The 27273-nt window shown below is 34.2% G+C and overlaps 1 protein-coding gene across 1 annotated transcript in view; it reads left to right on the top strand.

Annotated features, from left to right (window-relative positions):
• BCHE (butyrylcholinesterase) overlaps nucleotides 1-24939 on the top strand; it is a 74397-nt gene extending 49458 nt beyond the window's left edge. The window contains exons 3-4 of the mRNA XM_008072421.1: nucleotides 13102-13268; nucleotides 24331-24939. Of these exons, the coding sequence (XP_008070612.1) occupies nucleotides 13102-13268; nucleotides 24331-24455 (292 nt within the window). The 3' untranslated portion in view covers nucleotides 24456-24939. The remainder of the gene's footprint in view (nucleotides 1-13101; nucleotides 13269-24330) is intronic.
• Nucleotides 24940-27273: the final 2334 nt, after the last annotated feature.

The raw sequence follows: 27273 nt of genomic DNA, 5'->3' as shown, positions 1-27273 counted from the left end.
GATGGAACTACAGATGATTAAGTGTCAGACACAGAAAGACATATATTGCATGTTCTCACTCATGTGTAAGGGCTAAAAGCAGTGATCTTGAGGAGGCAGAGAGCAGAATGATAGTTATCTCAGACTGAGTAGGGTCAGTGAAGAGATAAAAAGAGGTTGATTACTAGGTACAAACACACCTGAAGGTAGAAGGAATATGTTCTAATGTTTAATAGCAGAGTAGAGTGATCATAGTTAACAACAATATATTTTATATCTCAAAATGGCTAGAAGAGAGAACTTGAAATGTTTCCAACACATAGAAATGATAAATTCTGAAGGTGATGGATACCCTATATATCTGACTTGATCATTACAAAGTCTATACACGTAATTAAATGCCATGTATACCTCATGATATGTACACAAATTATGTATCAATAAAATAAAAATTAAAAAAACTTCTAAAGCTAATTGCAATACAGAGATTCCATCAGTAAGATAAAGATTACTAATTTCCAGCTACTTACTTACCATCTCCATTTGGATTTAAAACTTAATGTGTGAAATTAACATGCGACCATGTGTGAACTCTTGACATTGTCCTCCAAACATACTCTTCTTGCTGTCTTTTCTATCTCAGCAAAGGAAACTACATTCACCCTTCTTGTTTCTCAGGCCAGAATACTTGGAGTCCAACTTGACTGTTCTTTTTTTCTTCATATCAAATCTATTGGCCTATTAAGAGCTCTAGCTACAAAATATATGTAAGTTCCAACCACTGCCCAGTCACCAGCAATGGGCAAATGAGTCTCAATAAGACAAGGGTTCATAGGTGCAGCTTCACATTGCCTTATTCACACTATCACACTAACATCTTATGGTCCCAACCAACCCAAATTCTGTCACCAACCAAAGTGGTTATGGGTTTGTATCAAGAGATTCTCTGTCAGTGTCCCGTGATGTTAGGGAACGAGGTGGCCCAGTAAGGAACGACACCTGGACTGGACTTGTGAGGTTCTGCATGTTTTGTCGGACAGCACTTCAGCTGAAAGAAGAGCTCGGTGATTTGAACAGGACTTGGCTCTCTTTTTTTTTTTTTTTGAGCTGGTGTCTCACCCCGTCACCCAGACTGGAGTGCGGTGGCCGCTCCTTCTGCCTCAGCCTTCCAAGTAGCCAGAACTACAGGCGTGTTGCTACCACACCCGGCTGATTTTTTGATTTATTGTAGAGATGAGGTCTCGCTGCACAGGCGGGTCTCGAACCCGTGGGCTCAGTCAATCCACTCACTCAGCCTCCCAAAGGCGCGGGATTACAGGCTGAGCCACCGAGCCCGGTTTCTATAGGGGTTTTCATATAAACCACTTCTAGGCATTTCACCCAATACCCTCACAGCATAACATGTTTATTTCAATAGTTTGTCAGCATGTTTTTGACATTTTCCTTTTTCTTTTTTTTTTAATTTTAAAATTGTGGAATATAATTCAGAGTTAGGTATACAAATATTCATTGTGCAGGTACCCTTATTGATGAGGTGTGCTCCCCCCTTCCCTGGGCAGATTTTGACTACTGTCAATCCACCTCCATGAGTCCCACCCCCCGCAGTTTCCTGTTACTGTCAATCCTTTTCTTATAGTATTATGGTAGTTGTTCAAGGTCCACTTGTGAGTGAGAACATGTGATACTCAGTTCTGTGTTTCTGTGAAAGATTACAAAGTATTATAGACTCTATTTCCATACAGGTTGCTGCAAAGTTCATGATTTTGTTCTTGTTTATAGCTGCATAATATTCCATTGTGTATATATAACACATTTTTAAATCCAATTCTCTTTTGATGGGCAGCACATTTGGTTCCATGTTCTTGCTACTGTGAACAATACTGCAATGAACATATGTGTGCAGGTATCTTTTTTATAGAGTGATTTGAGTTCTTTTGGGTATATTCCCAGTAGGGGGATTGTGGGGTCATATAAAAGGTCGATTTTTAGAACTTTTAGAAATTGCCACACTGCTTTCCACAGAGGCTGTACTAGTTTACACTCCCACCAACAGTGTAGAAGTGTTCCCTTTTCACCACGTCCTCTCCAGAATCTGTTATTTTTTGAGTTATTGATGAAGGCATTCATATTGGAGTTAGGTGGTATCTCAGTGTAGTTTTAATTTGCATCTCCTTGATGACAGTGAGGCTGAACATTTTTTCATGTATCTGTCAGAGGTTCATATGTCTTCTTTTGTGAACTTTCTATTCATAACTTTTGCCCACTTTGTAATGGAACTGTTTGTTTTCAAACAGCACATTTGAGTTCCTTGTAAATCCTTGATGTTAGGCCTTTGTCAGACCTGAAGTTGGAAAATATTTTTTTTCCCAGTCTGTGGGCTGTCTCCCTGCTCTCTTGATGATTTCTTTGACCTTGCAGAAGCTTGTCAGTTTGATAAGGTCGCACTTGTCTATCTTCTCTCTTATGGCATGGGCATTTGGGGTTTTGATCAGGAATTGGTTGCCAGTTCCAACTTCCATAAGAGTGTCTCCTGCATTTTCTAAGGTTCATATAGTTTGAGGTTTTACATTTAGATCTCTGATCTACTTAGAGTTAATTTAATTTACAGGGATAGGTGAGGGTTCTGTTTCAATCTTCTGCATGTGATCAGTCAATTTTCCCAGCAACATTTACTGAATAGGTTCTCGTCTCCCTAGTGGTTGGTGGTGGAGGCTTTGTCGAAGATGAGTTGATTGAGAAGTTGAGGTTTTTGCTTCTGGAATCTCAATTTTATTCCATTGACCTATATACCTGTTCTTGTACCAATACCAGGCTGTTTTGATTATTGTAGCTTTATAATAAAGTTTAAAGTCTAGGAGTATGATACCTCCTGCTTTTTGTTGTTGTCGTTGTTGTTTTGTTTTTTGGGTTTTTTTTTTTTTGCTGAGGATTGTTTTGGCTATTCTTGGTCAATTATGTTTCCATATTAATTCCTGTAGTGTTGTTTCTAGAACTGAGAAGAATGTTGCTGGTAATTTGATGGGTATTGTGTTAAATCTGTAGATTGCCTTAGGTAGAATGGACATCTTAACATTGTCGATTCTTCCAATCCATGAGCACGGAATATTTTTCCACTTGTTTGTGTCATCTTTGATTTCTTTGAGCAGTGTTTTGTATTTTTCATTGTAAACATCTTTCACATCTCTGGTTAGGAAGATACCAAGGTATTTCATTTTTTGTGTGGCTATTGTGAATGAAATTGTGCTTTTTATTTGGGTTTCTGTTTGTTTATTATTGCTGTATAGAAATGCAATTGTCTTTTGTACATTTATTTTATATCCTGAGACTCTGCCAAAGTCCTTTATCAGTGCAAAGAGGTTTTTGACAGTTTGTCTTGGGTTTTCAAGGTATACAATCATGTCATCTGCAAAGAGAGATAACTTAACTTCCTCTTTTCCTATTTGGATACCCCTGATTGCCTTCTCTTATCTGATTGCTCTAAACAGGACTTCCAACACTATGTTGAACAGGAGGGGTGAGAATGGACACCATTGTCTTGGTCCAGTTTTCAGGGGAAATGGTTCCAATTTCTGTCTGTTTAGCAGTATGCTGGGTGCTGCATTCTCATAGATGGCTCTTACTATTTTGAGGTATGGTTCATCTATGCCTAAATGTTCAAAAGTTTTTATCAAGAATGGGTGCTGGATTTTATCAAAAGCTTTTTCTGCAGCTAATGATATAATCATGTGGTTTTTGTTTTTATGTCTGTTGATGTATTTAATTATGTTTATAGTTTTACAAATGCTGAACCAGATTTTCATTCTGGGGATGAAGTCTAGTTGGTCATGATGGATGATTTTTGAGATGTGTTGTTGAATTTGGTTTGCTGGGATCTTGTAGAGAATTTTAGCATCTATGTTCATCAAAGATATTGGCCTGTACTTCCCTTTCTTTGTTGGGTTTTTGCCTGACTTGAGTATTAATGTGATGTTAGCTTCATAAAATAATTTGGGGAGAGTTCCATCTTTCTTAATCGCCTGGAAAACTTTCAATAGGCTCAATACCAGTTCCTCCCTGTATGTCTTGTAGAATTCTCCTTGAAAGCCATCTGGTCCAAGGCTTATTTTTAAAGGTAGTTTTCAATGACATAGTCAATTTCCTGAATTGTTATGGTCTATTTAGGGTCTCAATTTCTTCTTGTTTCAACTTCTTGTTTCTGTGTGATATCAGAAAGTCCTCCATTTCCTTTATGTTTTCAAGTTTGTTTCCATACATAGTAGTCTCTGATAATCTTTTATATTTCTTCAGGATCAGATGTGACTTCATCTTTTGTGTTTCTGATTGTGTTTATTTGGGCTTTTTCTCTCTTTTTCTTAGTCAGTCTAGCTAGGGGACCATCAATCTTTTTTATCCCTTCAAAGAATCAGCTTTTTGTTTTGTTGATTTTTTTGTATTATATTTTTGTCTTCTATGTCCCAGATCTGGGTTTTTATTTTGGAGATCTAGATTCTTCTGCTGAAATGAGGGTTTTGATAGTCTTGCTTTTTTGGCTTCTTTAGTTGACTTGTTAGACTGTTAACTTGTGATCTTTTCATTTTCTTCATGTGTCTTTGTAGAGATAAGGATTCCCCTCTTACTACTGCTTTCATGGCATCCCAGAGATTTTGGCAAGATGTTTCTTCATTTTCATTTGTTTCCATTTATCTTTTAGTCTCTGTTATGGTTTCTGTGTTGACCCAGGAGTTGCTTAGTATCATGCTGTTTATTGAACATGTCCTTGTGTGTTTTGGGGGAACTTATTGGTGTTAATATTTATTTTTATTCCACTGTGCTCTGAGAAGATGCATGGAAAAATTTCAATCTTTTGAAATGTGTTTATGCATGGTTTATGGTCAAGGATGTGGTCAATCTTAGAATACATTCCATGTGGTGATGAGTAGAATGTGTATTCTGTGTTTGTTGGGTGGAGTGTTCTGTAGGTATCAATTAAGTTCATTTGTTCAAGAATCAAATTGAGGTTTCGGATCTCCTTGCTGATTTTTTATCCTGGTGATCTGTCTAAGGTTTTGAGTGGGGTATTAAAGTCTCTAGCTATTATAGTGTTAGAGTCAATATCTTTTTAAAATTTGCCTACAAGTTGCTTTATGAAAACTGGTGCTCCCATGTTGGGTGCATATATGTTTAGGATGGATATTTCTTGTTGATGGATTGAAACGTTTATCATTATGTAGTAGCCTTCTGTGTCTTTTTTAAATTTTTGATAGTTTAAATAGTATTTTATCTGAAATTAAGATCACAACTCCTGCTTTCTTTTGTCTTCCATTCGCCTTTAATTTTGCTTCCCATCTTCTTACTTTGAGTCTGTGAGTATCCTTTCTGTAAGATGAATCTCTTGGAGACAATGTATTGTTGACTCAAGATATTTTATTCATTTTGCCTTTCTGTGTCTTTGCAGTGGTGCATTTAGTCCATTCATATTCAGGCCAATCATTGAAATGTGAGAGTTAATCCCTGTCATGAGGTTCTTACAGAGTTGGTGTTATTCCTGTTTGTTTGTTGTCTTTGTTTTGAATTTTGGTTTGATTCATGTGTGTTTTCAATCTTTTTCCTATACTCTTGTTATGAATGCTGTCATTCTTTTTTCCTTTTCTTCTGTGTTCAATACTTTCTTCAGTGTTTCTTATAGAGGCGGTCTGAAGGCAGCGTAAGTTCTTAGGGACTGAATGTCTGGGAAAGATTTTAATTCTCCCTCACTGATGAAGCTTAGCTTAGCTGGGTAGGTTATTCATGGTTGAAATTGTTCATCTTTGAGAACTTTGAAGATTGGGCTCCACACTCTCCTAACCTGAAGTGTTTCTGTATATAAATCTGCTGCTATTCTAATTGGTCTTCCCTGGTTGGTAGTCTGACATTTTTCTCTTGCTGCCTTTAGGATTTTTTCTTTGATAGCTACTTTGTTTAGGCAAATTATTGTGTGTCTGAAACTTGGTCTTCTCATTTGTTGTCTTGCAGGGCTTCTCTGAATCTCTTGTGTTTGAATTTTTGCTTCACTGATGAGATGAGGGAAGTTTTCTTGAATAATTTCATGGAATATTTGTTCCAGGGTGGTCTCTGCCTGTCTTTCTGACTCAGGAAGTCCAATTACTCTTACGTTAATCTTTTGAAGTAATTGCTCATCTCTTAAAGGTTTTGTTCTGTCTTTTTAAGCTTCTTTTCTATGTTTTTGACAGTTTTGGTTAGTTCTATATTTTGGTCCTCAAGCTCTGAGATTCTTTCTTCTGCTTGGCTAAATCTGCTTTCTATGCTGATTAGTTTGTTATTTTTTTCAATCACAGTATTCTTTATTGCTCTTATCTCAGTTATCAACTACTTCCTATTTTCCTCTTGTCTCTCCTCAATTCTTTTTATTCTCTCTGTTAATGTCTTGATGTCTGGGTTTGTAGTATGTGACCAGTCATTTTGGGGGTTCTTCATTGTTTGCTTCTTATGTCTGTTTTCTCAGTGTCTGGCCTCCCAGGGGTCTATGATACCTGTGTTCTTCTTTTGGTTCTTCTTGATTTGTGTAGATTTTCCTCCCCATTTCCCCCCCCCCTTCTTTTATTCTGTTATTCAGGGATGGCGGGGTTGTTTTTACTTCTGTTTGCTCAATCTCCTATTCTTCCCTATGTAAATCCTCTAACTTTGTTCAATTCTGAAGCTGGACTGTGGGTTGGGGTCTATAATTTTTGGAAGTTTTGAGATTTAATTGAGGGAAGAACTGTGATTCAAAATCTCTCTGCCAATCCCAGTATCCACTGACAGGTGTATTGATGCTCCGGCACCCACTTCCCACTGCCTTGCATCTGCCCATGCAGTGGGGGCATAGGTTTGCTTCCTGAAAGCAAAATGAGATAAGAAAAAGGAAAAGAATGGAACAGGGAGGGGGAGAGGAAGGTGGAGAGAGAGAGAAGGGTAAGAGGGAATACAGACAAACGTACCAATTAACAAATGAAAAAAAGCACAAATACAGAAAAGAGTAAACATAAACAAAAGCAAACAATCATACAGACACACAAGCCAACCAACCTACTTATTAATGTACTATTCCCCTACACAAATATGAAGTCTAAAAGAAAAAAAAATCAATAAGTTAACAGAAACAAAGCAAGTACCAAAACGTTACCAATAGCAGTAAAAAGAGAGAGAAAAGAGAAAAAAAGATGAGTAAAACAAACAAAGAATAAAAATAAAAATAAAAAAACAAGGGACCCAAGCATGCTCTGAGATCATTCCTCTATGTCCAACATTCTTTCAGCTCTGATCTCTAGGTCTCATTGCAGGCTGGTAGGGTTGCTCATGGCTAGGGTCAGATGCCCCAGGCTTGCTGTGGAAGGAGGGTGGATCAGATCTGGACTCAGCTTGCTGCCTGTCAAGTCTGCCACTCAGATTTGACCTGTGTCCGATCTAGCATGGGGGAGGGGTTTCTATCTCTCCCAGTTAATGCGATTACCTTAGGTCCCAAGAAGGGGGCTGGGCAGGGCTGTGCGGGATTGGGCTGGGCAGTGCAAGTCTCTGCCTGCTCTTGGGGCTCCAGCTGATCTTTTGTCCTGCCATTGCTGGGCGTCAAGCCATAGCAGGCGGAGTGCGGGACAGCCAGGTGCTGCAGGTCGGCATGGCACAGGGCAGCTTGGGGCAGGGCGGGGTGGTGCAGCCGGTGAGGGAGCTGGGAACCGAGTGCCAGCCCAGGTGGGGCTGTGGTGGCATCGGTGTTGTTTGCATCAGCAGAGTGGTACATGAAATTGAGGGCCTCCAGCCCACTGGTCAGTGCAGCTGGTGGCAGCGGTGGTGGTAGTGGCAGAGCAGTGCGTGGGGCTGGTGTCTGCCAACCCGCAGGCCTGAACGACTGGCTGAAGAGCAGGCTGGCAGTTGGCGGGAGCAGCTGTCACTGGGGGAAAGCAAGAGTCTTTATGGACACTGGCTTTCGCGAAGACTCTCACAGTCCAACCTGTCCCATCTCCATCTTGCGGGAAGTGCCACAACATTTTTCATCAAAACATGTTCTCTATGAATACATCACAGCACTCTTATCAATACAATGCAAATGCACTCAAAATTGTAAACGTAAAGATGGAGTTGCTCGAACTCAAAACATTCTCTCAATTTCTACTGCTACCTCCCTAGTCAGAGCAATCATCATGTCTTGCCTACATTATTTCAGTAGCCTCCTCACCGGACTCCCTGCTCTGGCTTTGAACCCCCTGTAGTCTATTCCCAGCACTGCATCCAGATGATTTTCTGAACAATGTAAATGAAATCTTCTCCTTTCTTTGTCCAATCTCTCCAATTCCTTTTTCTCTTAGAGTAGACATAAAAAGCTTTTAAAGTCCTACAGATTACTAAATAATGTCACCTTCTGTCCCTTCTCTAGCCTCATCTTCTACCTCTCCCTCCCTTGATGGCTACCTGGTTTTCTTAGAAAACTCCAAATACATGTTTATGTCAGGAGCTATGTTTTCTATTCCTTCTTCTCCCAAACAACTGCAGGGCTCACCCGTGTTCTTCAAGTATTCACTTAAAAGATTCTTTTCTATTAAATATTGCAAAGTTCTCCTGTCCAGAGTTAGCTAAAGTCAAATTTAAGAGCATAATCCTCCAGGCTGCCATGTTGGTCCAAGATTTTTGACACTAATCACAAGCTTAGGGGCCACATGGCTACTGTCACTTCAGCCTAGTTGACTACAAATTCTGAGTTCCCATTGATCCCTTCCAGATTGACAATTCACTAGAACTAACTACTCACAAAACTCTGGAAAGCCCTATATTTACCATTACAGTTATGTTATTGCAAAAGAATACAAATCAGAAACAGCTAAAGAAGGACACACAGTGCAGGATCTGGGACTTAGGATTCTACATGCAAAGCTTCTCTGTCCTCAGAGATCCATCACCCACCCTAATGGAAAAAATGGTGCTAATGTACTTATGGAGCATTGTTAGCCCAAGAAATCCACATGAGTTTTGTGTCTTGAGTTTTTATTGGTATTTTAATTATATTGGCTTGACTGATTGAATCAATGCTCATGTGGCTGAACTCAATCTTCAGCCCCCTTCCCTCCCTGGAGGACAGGTTGAGAGCACATGTCTAAAAATCTCAGCCCCCTGATCACATATTTGGTCTTTTTGGCCAGCCCACCTTGGGTCATCTCTTTAGCTTAAGTTAGCAGATGACCTCCATAGGCTCCTTGTCAGAATAAACTATTGTGTGTGGTGTAAGATTACAAGTGTTTAGAGATTACATAGCACAAACCAGGGGCAAAGGAAAATCACATATTTTATTATGCCCTTCTTCACCACCACCTCCCTCAACACTGATATTTTCTCACTATTTCCTGTTATCCCCATTCTCCATTCATTTTATTAGTATCTCTAACACCTACAACTATCTAACATATTGCATATTTTCTTTATTGATCTTATTTCTTGTCTCTATCTCATCAAATACAAATTGTGAAATGCAAAATTTCTATTTTATCTTTGTTGAACCTCCTGTAACTCAACTAGTGCCTGACATATCATGTACTCGATCAATATTAGTATGATGAGTGAATGAATTTGTTTTCTGAATTCAAGTTCTTTTATAGCTTGTGACATAGCATGGAATATGAGTCTATGAATATTTACCTCTTTTTAAAAATTGTCCAATATACAGTGTTCCCTACAATCCTCTTTGACAGTGAAATATTTCAGCTAGCTTTTCAATTTACATCTACTAACCACGGCTTCATTTGACTATGTTTTAAGGCACATTGAAATATATTCACTTTAAAAATCAATATATAGCTTACTTAGAAATGACTGTCTCTGGATCCTTGATCAAAGAGAATTTTAATTCCTGTGCTGGATAGGGTAGGCAGGACTGAGATTCTATAATCCCAAGAAAACTTATTTTTTTTAAGCGAGAGGAATATTTTTTTCTTCATATCAGGACGTCCTGAGTCAATTAATGTAGCTTTCTTTAATCTCTTCATAAAATGAATTATCAACTCTGCACTCAAATGTTAATGACAAGCAAGTAATTTTCTTTAACACAGATGTTAAAGAAAGATACTCCATGACATTTTTGTTGTTAAATAAGCTGTGTCTTAAAACCTTTCAAACCTACATAAGAGGAAAATTGTAATGGATGATCTTTAGACAATTTTCATATACCACAAAGTAGAGAAAGAACTTCATAGATAAAATAGAGCGTAGATTTCTCTGATTCATGGAAAATTTTGTGTATCATCACTGAAATTTTGTGACAGGAGAAGAAAATGTTTTTTGAAAAATAGTAAAGTCAAGATGTTTAAATTCTTCTTACTATTTTGGGATCAAAATTATATTGTGTTTTGAAATTGTGTATCTGGGAAATATGCTGTATTTCACAAAGTTTTTAATTGATACTGACAGAAAGAGAATTGTCTTTCTTGTTATGTTTTAAAGTCATTAGAGATTTCTTCAAATTATGGAACAAAATGCTTCATCACTTCAATAGCTGTTTGAATCATTTTTTTGAAAACTATATCTGTATCTATAGGCAAAGAAATTTTAATGTTTCTAAATTACAATTTGAAATGTCATGAGTTATTTCACAGGACAAAGTTTGTTAAATGAACACTGGCAGCATCATTAGTTCTTCATTCTTAAACTCAAGTACAAGTCAACTCCATTTAAATCACCATTTGCAGAACCCAGAAATGAATGTGCAATTAGAATGGTGCCATAAGTAAATTAGAGTGAATTAGAAGGAAAGTGAGCAATTTAGAAAAGTAAGAATTGCTGTACCAAATCAAACCAATGGTTCTCCTGGTTTAATATCCAGCCTGCAGCAGCTATACTTGTTAGTTTCTAAAGATATTAAAAAGAAAGAAAGACTACATAATTCACCTAGACAAGTGTGCCAACTGTAATCAGAAGAATTTTTCTTCTTGACTTCTCTCAAATAATACCTTAAAGCTGGAGGTTTCAATCCTGCCATGATATTGGTGTAGGTTGAATAGCTCTGGTTATTAATAATTCTTATTAAATCATCCAATTCCTACATAAAATCAACTCATCCATAATTATCTCTAATGGTCCTAGACTCATGGTTTAGCCTGCCTGTGTCTATGATGATATGAATTTATGGTGCTTATTCAGTATAAGTTCTTGATGGCAAAATTTGCCTCCTGATAACTATGCTGAATGAATGGCTGCTTCTCTTTCCAAACTCTACTGGGTTCAGAGACTCTGCGAAAACAAAAACAAAAATTGTATATCTGCTAACCTGCTCCCAAAATTATATGTTAATAATCTACAGGAGCCATTCATATAATAGAAATTTTTTTATATACTGAACTTTAGAAAAGTTTGACTGGAGTTTGTATTATATGATTTCAGATAAGGTGGAATGAATCTAAGAGTCAAAAATAAATTACTTATCCTTATCACTTTAATAGTTTGTTTATTATAGAAGTACTTGTATCTACTTAATGATTTCCTGTTTATTCAAAATACCTCCTTCAGATAAATATTTCTAAAACATTACATTCACAACAGCCATTTAGTCAAAAATTCCTCTAGAATAGTAAACGCCTACAAGTTCAAATATAAACCATCTCTCTAGTCTGTCAGATCTTAATGTGATAACACTAATATCCTAAACATATAACTTTTATAGTATCCCTTTTACCCTTGAATTTAAGAAAACTAGTTTTTTCATCCTTGTTTGAACTAAGAAGCAGATTCATAATTAATGTTATATTAATTCTATCCCTTTTTCTGGCTTTTCCAACTTTTCTTTCTAGTTCAGTGTCTGATTTTCTGTCCTTACTTCAGGCAGAATCCATTCCTTCAGGTAACTTCCTTTCACACGTTTAGTGATCACTCCCTTTTCCGACAATTTGTGGCCTTCTGTTTATACTTTGTTTAGGCTTTTTTATATTATTGGTTCTTTGTTTCATTGGTTGTCTTTTCTGACAATCTGTGGCCCTCTGTTTATACTTTGTTTAGGCTTTTTTTATATTATTGGTTCTTTGTTTCATTGGTTGTTCTTGGTTATAACTTACCTGAGGGAAACCATGTGTTCCATATTTATTTGCATTTCTAGAGCTTAAATCAGTTTCTAACTCATATAATTACACAAATTATATTATAGAGAAATGTATAGAATCAGCAGAGACTGACTACTCAGAGCCACTTTTAAAAAACTCTTTGAGTTTCTGTTTGTATGACCTTGGTGGTACTATATTATTGAGTGCTACAAAGGTATAAATGAACTCAAAATGATAAATACCTTTAGAGTCAACTGTAATTGATTATAATATCATAATTATAGAGCTGGGAAATATCATCAAAAATTAATAAGAAGGTTCTGAATGGGCTTAGACCCATGAGTTTGGAAAACAAAGGAATTCCAGGCAGATATAACAGCTAGGGCAGAGCCAGGAAATGAAATAAAGGAAAACATTACTAGGGAATTATCCCTAATGCCTGTGGGCTGGCTTATAAAGGGAATATCTGAAAATAAACTAGGAAATGTGGGTGGTATCATGTCCATTAACCTTAATCTTAACTCAGTGGGAAATTACTGAAAGATTTTAAATTAGTAAACAGATCTACAAGAATGTTAGATGAACTTAAGAGTGAGACTAGAAGCAGTTTCCTAGAATAATGAGGTTATTACATAATAAGGAAATGGATAATCAGTCCTAAACTCAGGCAGTATTGATACAAAATGAAATAGATGTCAGAGCTATTAAGTAGGTGGTATCATTGTCTCTTCTGAAAAGATTGGGCCCGGCATAAGGGAAGAGAATGAAACAAAAGTGACACTGCTCTTTTGGACATGCTTAAGTGTAAATGGAAAGGTTTTATTAATTTTAAATTTTTTTAATCCCTGTATGTTAAGCAGAAATGTACATGATAAATTTATCCTTAAATTTTAATTGCTACAATTTTGATTAACATATTTATTCAAGGTACTAAAATCATTCAAACCAGTTTACTTATGTTTGACATCATCAATATATATTCACATTTTTTCTGAACATTTAAAAGCTTTTGTGAACAGCTTTAGACAGCAATATTCTTTTCATTCTAACAATGATTGCAATATAACTATAATGTCTCTATTTAATTATTTAGGAATCCAAATGGGACCCAGAGCAATAGCACAAGATGGCCAGTCTTCAGAAGCACTGAACAAAAATATCTAGCCTTGAACACAGAGTCACCAAGAATATATACTAAACTACGTGCTCAACAATGCCGATTCTGGACACTGTTTTTTCCTAAAATCTTGGAAATGACAGGTGTGTGTGTGTTTAGTGTTCGGTTATTTAATAGACAGTAGATTACATAAAAGGGGATAAAGTGATTGTCCAATGTGTGGTGATGGTGTTGATAAATTTGTTTACTTTATGGTAACTTCATTCCAATAACTACGTTATTTTAACAACTTTCTTCCATCAAGTTTAATATGTTTTGAGTGCTTACTATATAAGAAGCACTTTAGAAGTTAAATTAAATATGTATGTGTGTATACACACACACACACACACACACACACACACACACACACACACACACACACACACACACACACATGTATATAAATCTCTGCCTGCGGGAGCATGAAATAAAATAGTGCTACAACCTGACCATGTTCTTATGCCCCCTGCTCAGAGAAGTCAAGACCAAGCAGGTGCTACAGTAGAGAAAGAGTTTAACAATTGCAAAGCTAGCTGAACAAGGGGGACAGGAGACATTTCTCAGGTTCACCTCTCAAGAATTCAGAGCCTGGGCTTTTAAGGGTAATTTGGTGAGTAAAGGGGGTAGGGATTGAGACTGCTGACTAGTTAGGGATGAAATTACCAAGGTGTTGAGATAGTCTTTGTGTGCCAAGTCAGTTTCTGGGTGGAGTTCATGGGTCACTGATCCGGTTGATATTATATGGCATACCAGAATGACGGGTGTGAAAAATATCTCAGACATCAGTCTTACATTTATGTCATCTGTAGGAGCAATTGGGAAAGTTACAGATCTTATGAATAATGGATGCAAGAAGGGTAATACCTAGTGATCAATGTTATCACGGTAATACCTAGTGATCAATGTTATCATAATTAAACTTATGAATACCATCAAGGAGGTTGGCATGATTATTCCTTAAGAAAAAAAAGCAAGTTTATTAATCTTGCAGGTTGCCCTGGGGGCTAGAATATGTATGGAGGAAGAAGAGGTCAAAGAAAACCTTATGATTTAGCTAAGCTTATATCCTGACAAAATTCAGGCCACTATTACAATTCTAACCTTGCGGATTTTTGTTAACTTTATACAGGCAGTTTCAGTAGAGAAACTAAAAGGGAGCCCTACGTGTTATTCAGATAATCTTTGTGGAATTAATTAATGGACAAAAAATAAATATATAAAATAAACATAATGTATAGAACTTAAATGAATACTTAAATAAAAACAAATTTATTGTTAACTAGTAGAATCCTTGACTTCTAGAAAGGAAAAAACTCCCATATTTGCATATTTAAAAGCACAACCCAAATATGTGTAAATATTCTAAGCTTAGAAATATTGATGTAAGAGCACACACATATAAGTTACAGAATGTCAAAAACAAATAGCAATTTGTTAACTAATTTTCAGACATATGTAAGAAAATTATTAATCAATCAGATTATCATATTATTTCAATATTTATTATTAAGAAAATATTTTAATAAACTTGAGTGATCAAACATATATATCACCTTACCTTGTTCCTCTCTGAGAAGAATGACATACATATCTAACTCACAGCCTAGTTTTCAAGAGTCCAGCTGTTTATAATCTATGTGGCTCCTCAAGTCTATATTCTACTTTTATTTTTCAAATAAAACTAATTGACTTTCAACTGTCAACATATTGCTGGCTAGTTCCTTGAGAGTTTTCCATTCTGTTCATCATGATGCTCTGTCATTTTCAAGCTGTGTGTCAGATATCACGACATAGTAGATGTTTTAGTTTCTTGTTTATAGAAGTTGAGAAGTAGTTTCAGGTAAATATGGGCATTTCAGAGCTGCATTTGACTGCTTAATATGCATTTTGATTATCAGACATTACTCACCAAAATTATAATTATGTACCCCATCTGTTTGGGAGATGTTTCTGTTATACCAGTGCTCTGAGTATTACCAAATGTTCTGTGACATAATATATATCCAGGGATGGACTCCTGTGCACCCTGGCAGAGCAGCAGCACTGCCCTTGTATACTATGGTTGTGAATATCAATGAGGTGCCTCATCTAATCTGCCAAGAGACCCATGGAGATACCATTTACCACATCACACACTGACATACTCTTTGTCTTTACATAAAATATTTTTCAGTGAAAGGGCCTTAATTTGAAGCAAAATAAGGTGGTGATTTTAAATGGCATATTTATTACAGGCCAAACTGAGTCTTTCTGGTTCAAGCTCATGGGATCTATTGCAGTTTACTTGTTGATAAAATACAATTTGAATATCAGCAATTTTTAAAAATTCACTTCAGAAATACCCACCTTCTATAAAGCAGAGGGAATAAACAAACTCTAAAGTTTGGGTCCAGTGCTGCTCATTTCTACACAGTGAAACACCCCTTCTAGCCTCAGCAACACTGAGCTCTATGGAAAAACCTACCTCTCTCTGGGGTAGGATGGGAGATAGGGTTAGTTTCAGTGTGTCTTAAAAGCAAGATTTTGTATTTTAGAACTTTTTTCATATAATTTACCCACAAAAAGATTTTCATATTAGGTTTATTTTATAATTTTAAAGTAAATGACAGGAAGGAGATGGTTTAGGGTTCAGAAAGTACCTACAGGGCACAATGTTCATTATCTGGTAAATGGGCCACCTGAAACCCAATGCCCACCACTATACAGTATATCCATGTAATGAATATGCATGTGTACCTCCTGAATCTAAAATAAAAATAATAAATAAATAAATAAAATTCAAAAATAAAGTAAATGATAGATATGATTGTTGTAACATCAACAATGCATTCATTAATAATAAAAAATTATGTTTAAACAAACAAAACCAGTTTGAAGCTACAAGGTTGTAGAGTTTATAAATAAAAATTGTAGGAGGATTAAAAGATTAAGAACATATGTTCTTGTCACACCTCAAAATTTTCAAGACACAAAACTTCAAATATTTAGTCTTTTAACATTGTGAGAATTGAGGTTATTTGGATGACCTAGGCTAAAATTGTTGGAATTGTTCGTAAGGCAACTCTACAAGTAAAGGAAAATTTCAAAGAATAATTACTAGCTGGTTTTCTTAAAAGGGGAAAGGTTTATCTCGCTCAAAATGGAATCCTCACATGCTTTGTAAGTACCACTTCAGCAGCAGTTTACATTTGAGCAATAAATGTTCTCAAATAAAATAATTCTTAAGACTTGTTTAATCACACAAATTCTAGCACTCAACTTTTAGACTAAACTTCAACACAAGTCTGTGCTGTTACTGCAAGCACCTGCAAGAAATAAAATGCACATTTGTTTCAAATGTCATAGCATTCAGATTTTCACTAAGAATATAATTGCACAACATCTCATACTTATTTGAAAAAAGAAAAGGAAGTAGAGAAATGGCACATTCTTTGTAATAGATGTTAGTATTTTCTCACTAAAAGCAAAAGGGTTAATTTTTTTAAAGGATAAAATTATTTGACCTTCATATCACCCTAATAAAGAAAATAAATAGACCCAGGAGTTCTTCCATTGACCTTTGACTAAATTATAGAACATTGTTATATGCCAAAACTAAAGACCACATGTAAATTTTAGAGCTCAGTTACACTTTGGATTGGTTACTTTGGAGAATCATTTAATGCTATTTTCTGATTTTCTGGTAACAGATGAGAGAGTGGAAAGATGATTTAGAGAAAAAAATGAAACTAGCTTTAATGTCTTGATGTCTGAATTCTCCATTTCTCAGTAATAGCAAAGCAAACCAAACAGGTGGCTTTGAGTACCTCGATAACCATATAAAATTAACTATTTGTCTTTAAAAGTATGTGAAGTCTTCTCAAAGCCTAGCCTGAGTTTATTCTAGTTCACTCCAGTATGTTACCATCCTCTCAAAATTACAGCTCGACAGTTATTAAGTTTGAGATCTATTGCATAAAGAATTGCAATTTCATGACAAATGTTAATGACTGGTTGACAGAGATATAAACACATGATGGGGCAGAAGACATTTTCAATAAACTCTCAATACAGAAGCATAGTTGTTTCATTTTGTTTTGTTTTGGCATTATAATGTTGAACATCAATTGAATATCAATTTAATCTCTTCTACCTTCACTTCCATTAGCAATGTGGGATTGATCTGCCTCTTGTGTTTTCTTCTGCTTTGGTCTGAAGTTTTGTTGTCCCCCAGATTCATATGTTGAAATTCTATCCCCCGAGTTGATGGTATTAGAAGGTGGAGCCTGTGGAATGTGATGAAGTCATGAGGGTAGAGCCCTCACAAATGGGATTTAACAAGGTCTGAGAGCACTCCCCCCATTCATCCATGTGAGGACATAGCAACAGAACCACCATTTATGAACCAAAGAGCAGCCCTTACCAGATACCACAGCTGCTGGTGCGGTTGATTTTAGACTTCCAGCCTCCACAACTGTGAGAAATAAATGCCTGCCATTTATAAGCTACCCAGTTTATGGTATTTTGTTGCAGTAACCGACTTGCCCAGACTCAGCTCTGGTGAGAATTTGCCCTGTGTATTTTGTTTGCTTGTTTGAGTGTGTGTGTGTGTGTGTGTGTGTGTGTGTGTGTGTGTGTGTGTGTGTGTTTTGCTTGTTTGTTTTTGGTAAAGCAAAAGCAAACAAAAAAAGCTAAAACTTTATTTTTTCATAGAGGAGAAAAAGTGATTTAAAAAAAATCTAAACAGCAATGTTTGTTAGCATGTAACTACTTCACATACACAGCAGTCCTTGCATGAATGAATGGGGGGAGTTCTCTCAGACCTCGTTAAATTCCGTTTGTGAGGGCTCTGCCCTAATGACCTCATCATCTTCCACAGGCTCCACCTTCTAATACCATCATCTTGGGGGATAGGCTTTCAACATATGAATTTGGGGGCCACATACTATTTCATATGTGAAATAATAGTATGACTATTCCCTTCTGTTTATCCTGTGAGTCATGAAACAAAATAGGGACTGCTTTCTTTTATATGTCCCCAAAATCCACATGGAAAAACAAGTTGTCTCTGTTTCACATCCAGAAAAGACTATGTGCCATTTGAAATAATTTAAAAGCAGTTAAATCACTCATATAACTGAATGGGTTAAAAATGAAATTTAATCTCAATTTACTACTGGGCATATAAAGCTGAACAACAATAGTAAAATAATAGGTCATAAGCATCTGGTTGCATATATGTATTAATTAACTCATATTTATATGTATAACTGCTAACCTCTTATTAGCTTTATGTCCTATTAGTATGCCTTGAAAATATGTACTAAAATTGCTAGCCTAAGTATAAAGAACCATCCTTTTTCCAAGAAATACTCAGGTCAACAATATCACTTAAGGCAAATTTATTTGTGCATATTATATCCTAAATATTCATATTTTATGTGTATATTTGCCACTCTACTATTAGGCAAATTACTTTTTAAAATAAATATTATATTATTTATGTTTTCGTATCCCATAATAATGATTTATAATCTGTTAAGAACCTAACTTTATTTATGCATACGTAGTAATTAATTATTTCCAAATTTTTAAAAGTTCTTTTCTTGCAGAGTACAAAGTGTACTTTTATCCACAGTATGAGATTAATATACTATCTAAATTGCACAAGTATGAGTAACATTGTTATAATCTCCTCCTCAAAATATCACTTAGCATTTTTGTTAAAGTCAACATAAATATTTTTGGGGGAGAGCACATAACTAGGCTACAAAATGTTTATTAATGAAAATAAAAGTAAGATTTTTAAAATATCAATATTTCATGAAAATATAAAAAATAAAAAGAGGAAAATAATTTCTAAACAACTAGACATTAGTGGTAGTTTTGAGTGGATCATTTTTCCTAGGTAGTTGGCAACATACATAGTAAAAATAAAATTTATCCTTTTTAACATTTTTTCATCACTTAATTCAGTAAACCCTTACAGAGCCTACACTCTGACACATGTCCTAGGAACTGCACTAACAGCTAGAGTTACACAAGTGAAAATGACAGGATCTGCTCCCTCACAGTGAAGTTTTGGTGTCAGGGCCCAGCACCATGGACAGCTTTTAAGAACAGAAGCAGCTGCCCTGAATCTTAATGTGAAGGCAAAGCAGAGAGAGGCCACATAAGCAGGAACAAGAGATAAAGTGTCTTGGGCACCATGCTAAGGAATTTAAATGCTATCTTAAGCAGAGCCATTTAGTAATTGTAAATGTGAGACTGACATGTTCTGGTCATTGATTCATAAATGTATTAGCTTTCACTACATACAAGAGATTTTCTACATAGTCTCCTCAGACTCTGTAAGAGTATTATATGGCATCTACATAATAATTTCATTTCTGAGGTAGTGCCATTCTTCCAAATAACTGCTTTTATTTGCTGGTTTGTTTGTATCAGGTTTAGGCTAGCTTCTTTTAAAATAATTTTATTCATATTTTATATTTTATTTATGCTTTTAAAAATATTCTATTTTTTGCAGTATAAAAATATATATCAGTAAATATACCTCTGAATGCAAATTTGGAAAAAGCCCATAAGTTTTCATTTACAATTAACCCGTAAATAACATGGGGGCTAGGGTAGCTGAGCCCTGCACAGTGGAAAAATCCACTTATAACTTTTCAATCCCCAGAAACATAACTAATATCTCACTGTTGACTGGAAGCCTTACTGATAACATAAACAGTCAGTTAACACATATGCTGTATGTTATCTGTATGATATACTGGAGTTTTACAATAAGGTAAGCGAGAGAACAAAATGTTATTAAGAAAATCATATGGAAGAGAAACTACATTTAGTATTCATTAAGCAAAAGTAGATCATCATAAAGATCTTCACCCTCATCATCTCCACAGTGAGTAGTTAAAAAGGAGGAGGAAGAAGGCAAGGGGCTGGTCTTGCTGCCTCAGGAATGGTAGAGGTTGAAGAAAACTTGCATATAAGTGGATCCACACCGTTCAAACCAGTGTTGTTCAAGGGTCAACTGTGCATATATATATATATTTTTTTTACCTTTTCTTCTAAAATATCTGCACTTGCAAGTTGAAATTTCTCGTGTTCACAAAGATTTGCTTTAGAGATATTTGTTTGTTGGTTAAATATCTCTATATATCCTGCACATGTAAGTCTTAAATAAAATTTTTAGCAGACATGTTTATTTGATCACTGAAATTTTGACCTAAATAACTTATGCAGTTTTGATTTTGCAAATACAAATTTAATGAGTTTTTGGGGGAGTAGTAGTTACTATAAAAATGCTTTTGAAACACTTTTTTCGGCCAAAGATAAAATATCTGTCTCTAAGTTTATTTTAAGTAGACTAAATTCTTACTGTATAGTTAATGTGAATAAGGCCCATAATATCTCTATTTTTACTCTATTTAAGAAATAATAAAGATGAGTTAAATTCTACAAGAATGAATATATTTATCTTAATACATAATTATAATTTGGATAATTTTTTACTTCTTATATTTTAATGTGATCCTCTTTATGAAAAATAAGTTGTCAAAATTGTAAGTTTTATTGATATTGAAGTTTTTAATCTTATTTATACATATATTTACTTATTTATTTTTGAACTTGGTTGTTACCATTCATACTATTCACATTCCAATCTTTCTTTAATGTTTACACTACGTATTTGACCTTGGTCCTTTAATTTTCTCTCTTCTCTAATACTATAGTTTACATATAGTACTTAAATGCGTAAGTCATTTGGATGAATGAGTGAAGAGTATGGATGAATAGTATGTGTTGCATTGTTACTATAATGAATGAGAAAAAGACCTTTTCACATATTATTGTATAATAGAACCATCATATAGTATGAATAAGTAGGACTTTATTTATACTCATTACATAAAAGTTAAGAAAGGTCCATCAATTGATTCACAATTTTTCTTCATAAAAATTAATTAAAATCCTAATGTAGTGTAGTAATACTTCCATTTTGTTCACAGAGTCCCAAACACAAAATATTACCACTAGAAAGAAGAAATAATAATAAAACTCTACAGGTTAGAGTTATTTGTGGTTAAACAAATTAAGAGGTGTCAAGGGCTAATCTACCTGAAGAATACATCACTCCAGTATTTGACAAGATTGATCAATATTTGACATTTGAATTTGGTGTTAAATCTATAGTTTCTTTTTATCTTTCTTACACATTTCCTTTTCTTCTCCAAGTTGCTGAGAATGTTATTATTTTTTCTTTACTCACAAGGAATATTTACACTTAGGGAATGATATTAGAGTTGCTATTACCACCAAATTTGTGAACTTTCAGACACCACCAAGCATGAAGAGAAACATCTTGGGGCAGTGTTACTCTTCCTTGGTATCTCTGAAATCCTGCAATTTTTTTGTTGATGTCCTTATCATTAGTACTTTGAGTTAAAATCCTGCATTTTGGTTAATTGCAATGTAGAAAACTCATAGTATTAGAGCATTATGGCTTCATAATTATGTTTTAATCAACTATAAGGCATACATATTGTCCGTTGTACAGGACTTTCTTCCCTCAAATTTCAAATAAATTAAAATTTGCTAATCAAGTTTAAACAGTATTTGTAATGTATCAGTGTTATATTTTTGTTTATAACATGCAAGTCACTTAAATTGCATGATTTTTAATCTCTGATATTGCTGATGTTGATAATGTAAACATTGACTTGTGATTTGATTTTTATCATCCTGGCAATAAACAAGCGTATATGAAATGAGAAGAAAAGAGAAAGGGAGGAGAAGGAGTATAAGTTCTAATTTGAGATTTTATTTCATGGGACTCAAACTTCTTCTTCTTGTTTTTTAAAAGATATAAGGTACAATTCGGGGTTAGGTATACAAATGGTCATTGTATAGATAAAGTTTGAGCCTCACTTTTGTCCCCACTTCACATGGTTTGAGATCAGGTACCCTTATTGATGAAGTGTGCCCCTTCCTTCCCCTGGCAACTTCCCACTACTGCCAATTTTTTTCTTATAATAATATGATAATTGTTCAGGGTCTGCTTATGAGTGAGAATATGTAGTACTCAAACTTTTTATTTTCTTATGTTGTGTTCACTTCCTCAGGATTTTGTTAAAAATAATTAAATGTTTTCTATTTTATTGTCTCAATGCCCACTACTTCTAAAGGAGAAATGTACCTGGATATACAGAGCATTATGCACTAAAAACTATTTCAAAACACTAAGTTGTATAGACATTTGATTATGACACATGGAAAATAAATGTATATTTATATGAATCAATGGATTTGATATCATTACATGAACAAGAAAATAATATCAGATCCAGGGGTTTTTTTGTAAGTATTAAAATTCATGGTCTAAACGCTAAACTATCGAAGTCTATTTGTTACAAAAAATTTTGTTTTTCTGGACTCTAGTTTTCTTAGTGTGTAATGTTTCAAACATTTAATTATTACTTTAAAAGAACATAAAAACTGATCATTTGGTATGATATTTAACATCTTTCTTCCAAATCTAATATTGTATGACCTTTTAGAAAAGTTCTATTATTCACACATAAATTATAGTCATGGACCTTTTTAAGGGACATTGTTACATGTAACTAGGACAGTTTATATAAATTCTTAAATATTTGTTCTATGCCCAAGTATTATGAGCATTCAAACCTAAATATATCCTAAAATTGCAAGGGATATTTTTAATGGTTTTACTAATGTTTTAAACATTTTGATTTTTAAATAAACTTATAATGAATCACTGAACTTTCTCCACTAAATCAATATCTTACAGATTATAATTAATTTCAAAGATTTCTAATGGAAATATATATATTAAAAGAAGTTACCAATCTCTATTTTCAGAGTTCTTAAAATTACTTAAACTTTAATTTTACTTACTGACTATATAATTTAGTTTTCTAAAGGTTTAAAAAGTGAGAAAACCACAAATGCATAAAATGCTTATAGATTTAAATAATATTAACCATCTTTTAGTCTTATTATGTCTATTTATATCAGGAAAAAATAAACTTTGTAATTTAATATTGTCAATAGTTCACAAAGTGTATCATTTAATATAATACACTTCCAAATAAATCAGTATTTCAAATTTTCTGAAGTACATAGACTTTTTATGATTCACTGCCTCTTTATTTCTGGCTAAACATTCCTTTCTCCTGACATACATATATTTTGCAAACTACTTGAAATCAGAGATTGTCTTAGTCATCTTTCCAGTTTACAAAGCAATTAATAAAGTGCTTTTACACAGTAGGTGGCTGAAACAACCAACGAAGTATTGTTTGAAATTAAAATGTATTCTAATGTTGGTAAAATATATATGGAATGATAATTACAAAGTCACCTTTATGCATTAGTAAATACAGTGTGTCCTATGTATTTGTGGTTTCTGTATTTATAGTTACTGAATCCATGATTCAACCAACTGCAGATAAAAAATATTTGATAAAAAATGACATCTAAACTGGACAAGTACAATCTTCTTATCATTATTCTCTAAACAATACACAATCACAACTATTTATAGAGCATGTGCATTGTATGACATATAAACAATCTGGAGATGATTTAACGTATACGGTGGGATGTGCATAGGTTGTAAACAGATATTACACCATTTATTTCAGAGTCGAGCATCCATGGAAGGTTCTGGAACTAGTACCCCACATATATCAAAAGACAACTATATTCATATGCAATGTTCATCAGAGAAACATTCTGCTATTTAATTATATATACATAAATGAGACTCATTAGATGTGATTTTTGTTATGTTAAAAGAGGTCGAGAAAATGGAGTAATACCTACATACTTGCTCAAAAACTAAAAACAAAGTAATGTAACTTTAGACAATAATATATTAATTTTTTTCATTTTATATATTCATATACCTTACATGCATTTTATACATATACATCTTTTGCATTTTGATATATTAATACATGTAAAATTTTTATTAAAATTTGTGTTACGGTAGAAAGATAAATTGATAATAAGTAATGAAGAATAAGTGAAAAAGAAAAAAAATTGCTGTGCAGTGTACTTGTAGAAAATGGCATCAGTAATCAAAATTATTTTTCAATTAGTGTAAACAGAGATTAAAATTTAGATTAATACAACTTATTCTGTGTTTTACAGGAAATATTGATGAAGCAGAACGAGAGTGGAAAGCAGGATTCCATCGCTGGAGCAATTACATGATGGACTGGAAAAATCAATTTAACGATTACACCAGCAAGAAGGAAAACTGTGTGGGCCTCTAATTAATAGATCTACCCTTTATAGAATGTTCATTTTCCTGTAGATCAAGGCAAATATATCAGTAGCTTTCTTACACGCCTACTAAGAAAGCTATTATATAGCTGAAAGAAAACTGCTGGAAGGAAAATATCGATTTCTTACATCTTTCACTTAGTATTTTACCTAGCATTTCAAAACCCAAATGACTAGAACATGTATAATTAAACTTCACAATACAAAGTTCAACAATTAATTACATGCATATTTAAAAACAATGTTCTACTTCAATCTCTCTCTTTTCTGGATAACTTTAAGATTTTTTTCCCCTAAAAAGAATCAGTGTTCTGCTTTTAGTCACATATGTATTTTCATTACCACTCATAAAAAGGTATCTTTTGAAAATGAATTCAATCTTGAAACACTGGATGTCATTTACAATATTATGTCTTCTAATTAATATATGAATTTAATGTCAATATGAGGTATTAAAACAAGCACAGAAAATCACTGGCCTATTTGTGTTTTATGTAAATGCAAGAGAGAAACTTAAAATAAGAGGCTCAGATGTTTTTAAATATCTTATGATAGAAAGAAAATGTTGCTACCAAGAAACAAAGTATAAAAGAATGAAATGATTTCTGTTAGGCATTTTTTAAAAATAGATATGCTTACAGTCCTTAAATTACTTTCCTCCCTTATTTGACTCTAGCTTTTCCTCAACTTCTCCATTTTCAACTCTCCAGAAACATGTACACATGTGAATTACTCAAAAATAAAAAAGGTGGCTGAGTAGAAGTCTAAAATTAGAATCATATACCATCTGGGATGGGGTTACTCTTACCTGGATCCAGAAATATTAAGATTTACTAGGAAATTGTTTAAATTTAAGAGATAAATGACTATGCTCTTTGCAGAAAAACTATATTATTTTTGCAATTAAAAAATTACAAAGCTGCATTTAGTTAGCATGCTTGTCAAGGAAACACATACCATTGAATAAATTCACTGAGTAGTTCACTAAAGGGGAAATGTCACGGGATATTAAGTTCCAGAAAAGGGCAAAGCCCATTGATTATGCTAATTAAGCAATGGGGATTTGCACTTGGGATAGGACAAGGTGAGTCTATAGGTCTGTATACTGATGGTTAAAACTTGTCCCACTGTTCATTGGAAACAGAATTGTCTATGTGTAGATACAGTGTAGGTCTATCAAAGTTCATGGTATTTGGGAAACAGTTTAGATGAAAGCCAAATCGGTTTTGACATCATTTAACTGCTACTATGAATAGAGATTGTGCTTTGTAGCTTCTCCTTCACTCTGAGAAGAAACAGTCACACAAAGGATAGATAAATTATCAGGCTTTCACCACCATCTTGGTTTCAGGTGCCATTCTTTCAGGATTTCTGTATGTTTCTCTGAATCACTTTATTCTTATTTTGATGCAGAATCTTCTGATATGAAACAACAAAATGATGTCTGTTCAACATCATTAAAGACCTTTTAAAAATATACTTGGTGAGTTTAATTATAAGGAAAACATAAGTATTACATTTGTAGAACACCTGTAACCTGCCTCATATGACAATTTCAATCTTATAAAAATATGCCATGAACTACTTTTGATCCATCTTGAACAACTGATTAGTTTGCTCTTCAAATTTACCTAGACACTCCGTGACTTACCAGCCAAATGAACTTGTGTTATCCAGCACATAAACTCCTTTTGTGAATAAACTGACATGAATCTACTGTGTCCAGCAGCATTGCAAGAAGCTAGGTTAAGGCTAAACAGACCAACAAATCAACCCAACAAACAAAAAGATTGCATAACAACATGAGTTTATTACTGAGATTGTCATTTAAATGTGAGTTTAGATGAAGAATTCTAATTCAAGGATCCCCAGGAAACATGGAGATCCCAGTCTTTGCCTTCTCCTTAGAGATTTTGTCTTCAGTGGGCTCACAGATGGAAAAGTTTTGGTCAATTGAAATATTGATGGTGTATACGTGTTAAAACACCAGATTGGTGTAAAACTCTCCCCAGAGGTCAGAGTGTGGGGAGAGAATATCTTAGTTAGTATAAATATACAAAACCACTGGGGCTACCACTTAATTTTGGTGAAACTTTTTGGTGTTTTTCTCAAAAGTGTGAGGGGAAATTGTGTCGAAGGTTGCAACAGAACAAATATAGTAAGTCTAGCCAGTCTAGTAAGTCTAGCCAGTAAGTCTAGCCAAATATGGTAAGTCTAGCTTTTTAAGTAATGACAAGTGATAATTCTTTATGATTTGGTATTCACGTAATATGTATTTATAAAGATTAAGGAAAAAAGTCACATATCTTTTTTAAAAGTGCTATAGCTAATTTAGTTTATCCAGAAACTGACTTCTGAATATTATTAACATGAAGAGTATAATTTTTAAAGGTAAATTAATTTCTGGTCAATCTCAAACTAAATTTCATGGATAAATCTTAACATAATTCTAGCTGCGACATTTTTAGCATAATATTCTAATAAATAAAACTTTCTTGTCATTGCTGAAGAAAAGTTACAAACTCAACAGTTACTGACATTTCCTGTTGCAGCCGGAGTCATACTGAATTCAAAAGTATTCTCTTTATAATCAGCTAGTTTTAAAATGAGCCATTGATTTAAAAAAAGAAACATAAGTTTTTTTCTTTACTGAATGTACTTAATGTAAATGTAGATCAAGAGCATTATCAACAGAGTCTTGATAGAACCTTCAGACTGTCAAAGAATAAAGCTAAGGTCACCAGATTTAGAAATACAAACACACACGCATATGTGCGTGCACACTTACATGCATTTATAAATACAGGA

This window comes from Carlito syrichta, unplaced genomic scaffold, assembly GCF_000164805.1.
Source record: "Carlito syrichta isolate Samal-C Ts95f unplaced genomic scaffold, Tarsius_syrichta-2.0.1 Scaffold315166, whole genome shotgun sequence".
NCBI classification, from domain to species: domain Eukaryota; kingdom Metazoa; phylum Chordata; class Mammalia; order Primates; family Tarsiidae; genus Carlito; species Carlito syrichta.
The sequence above is the reverse complement of the archived record's forward strand: the minus strand, read 5'-3'. Positions and strand labels throughout refer to the sequence as shown.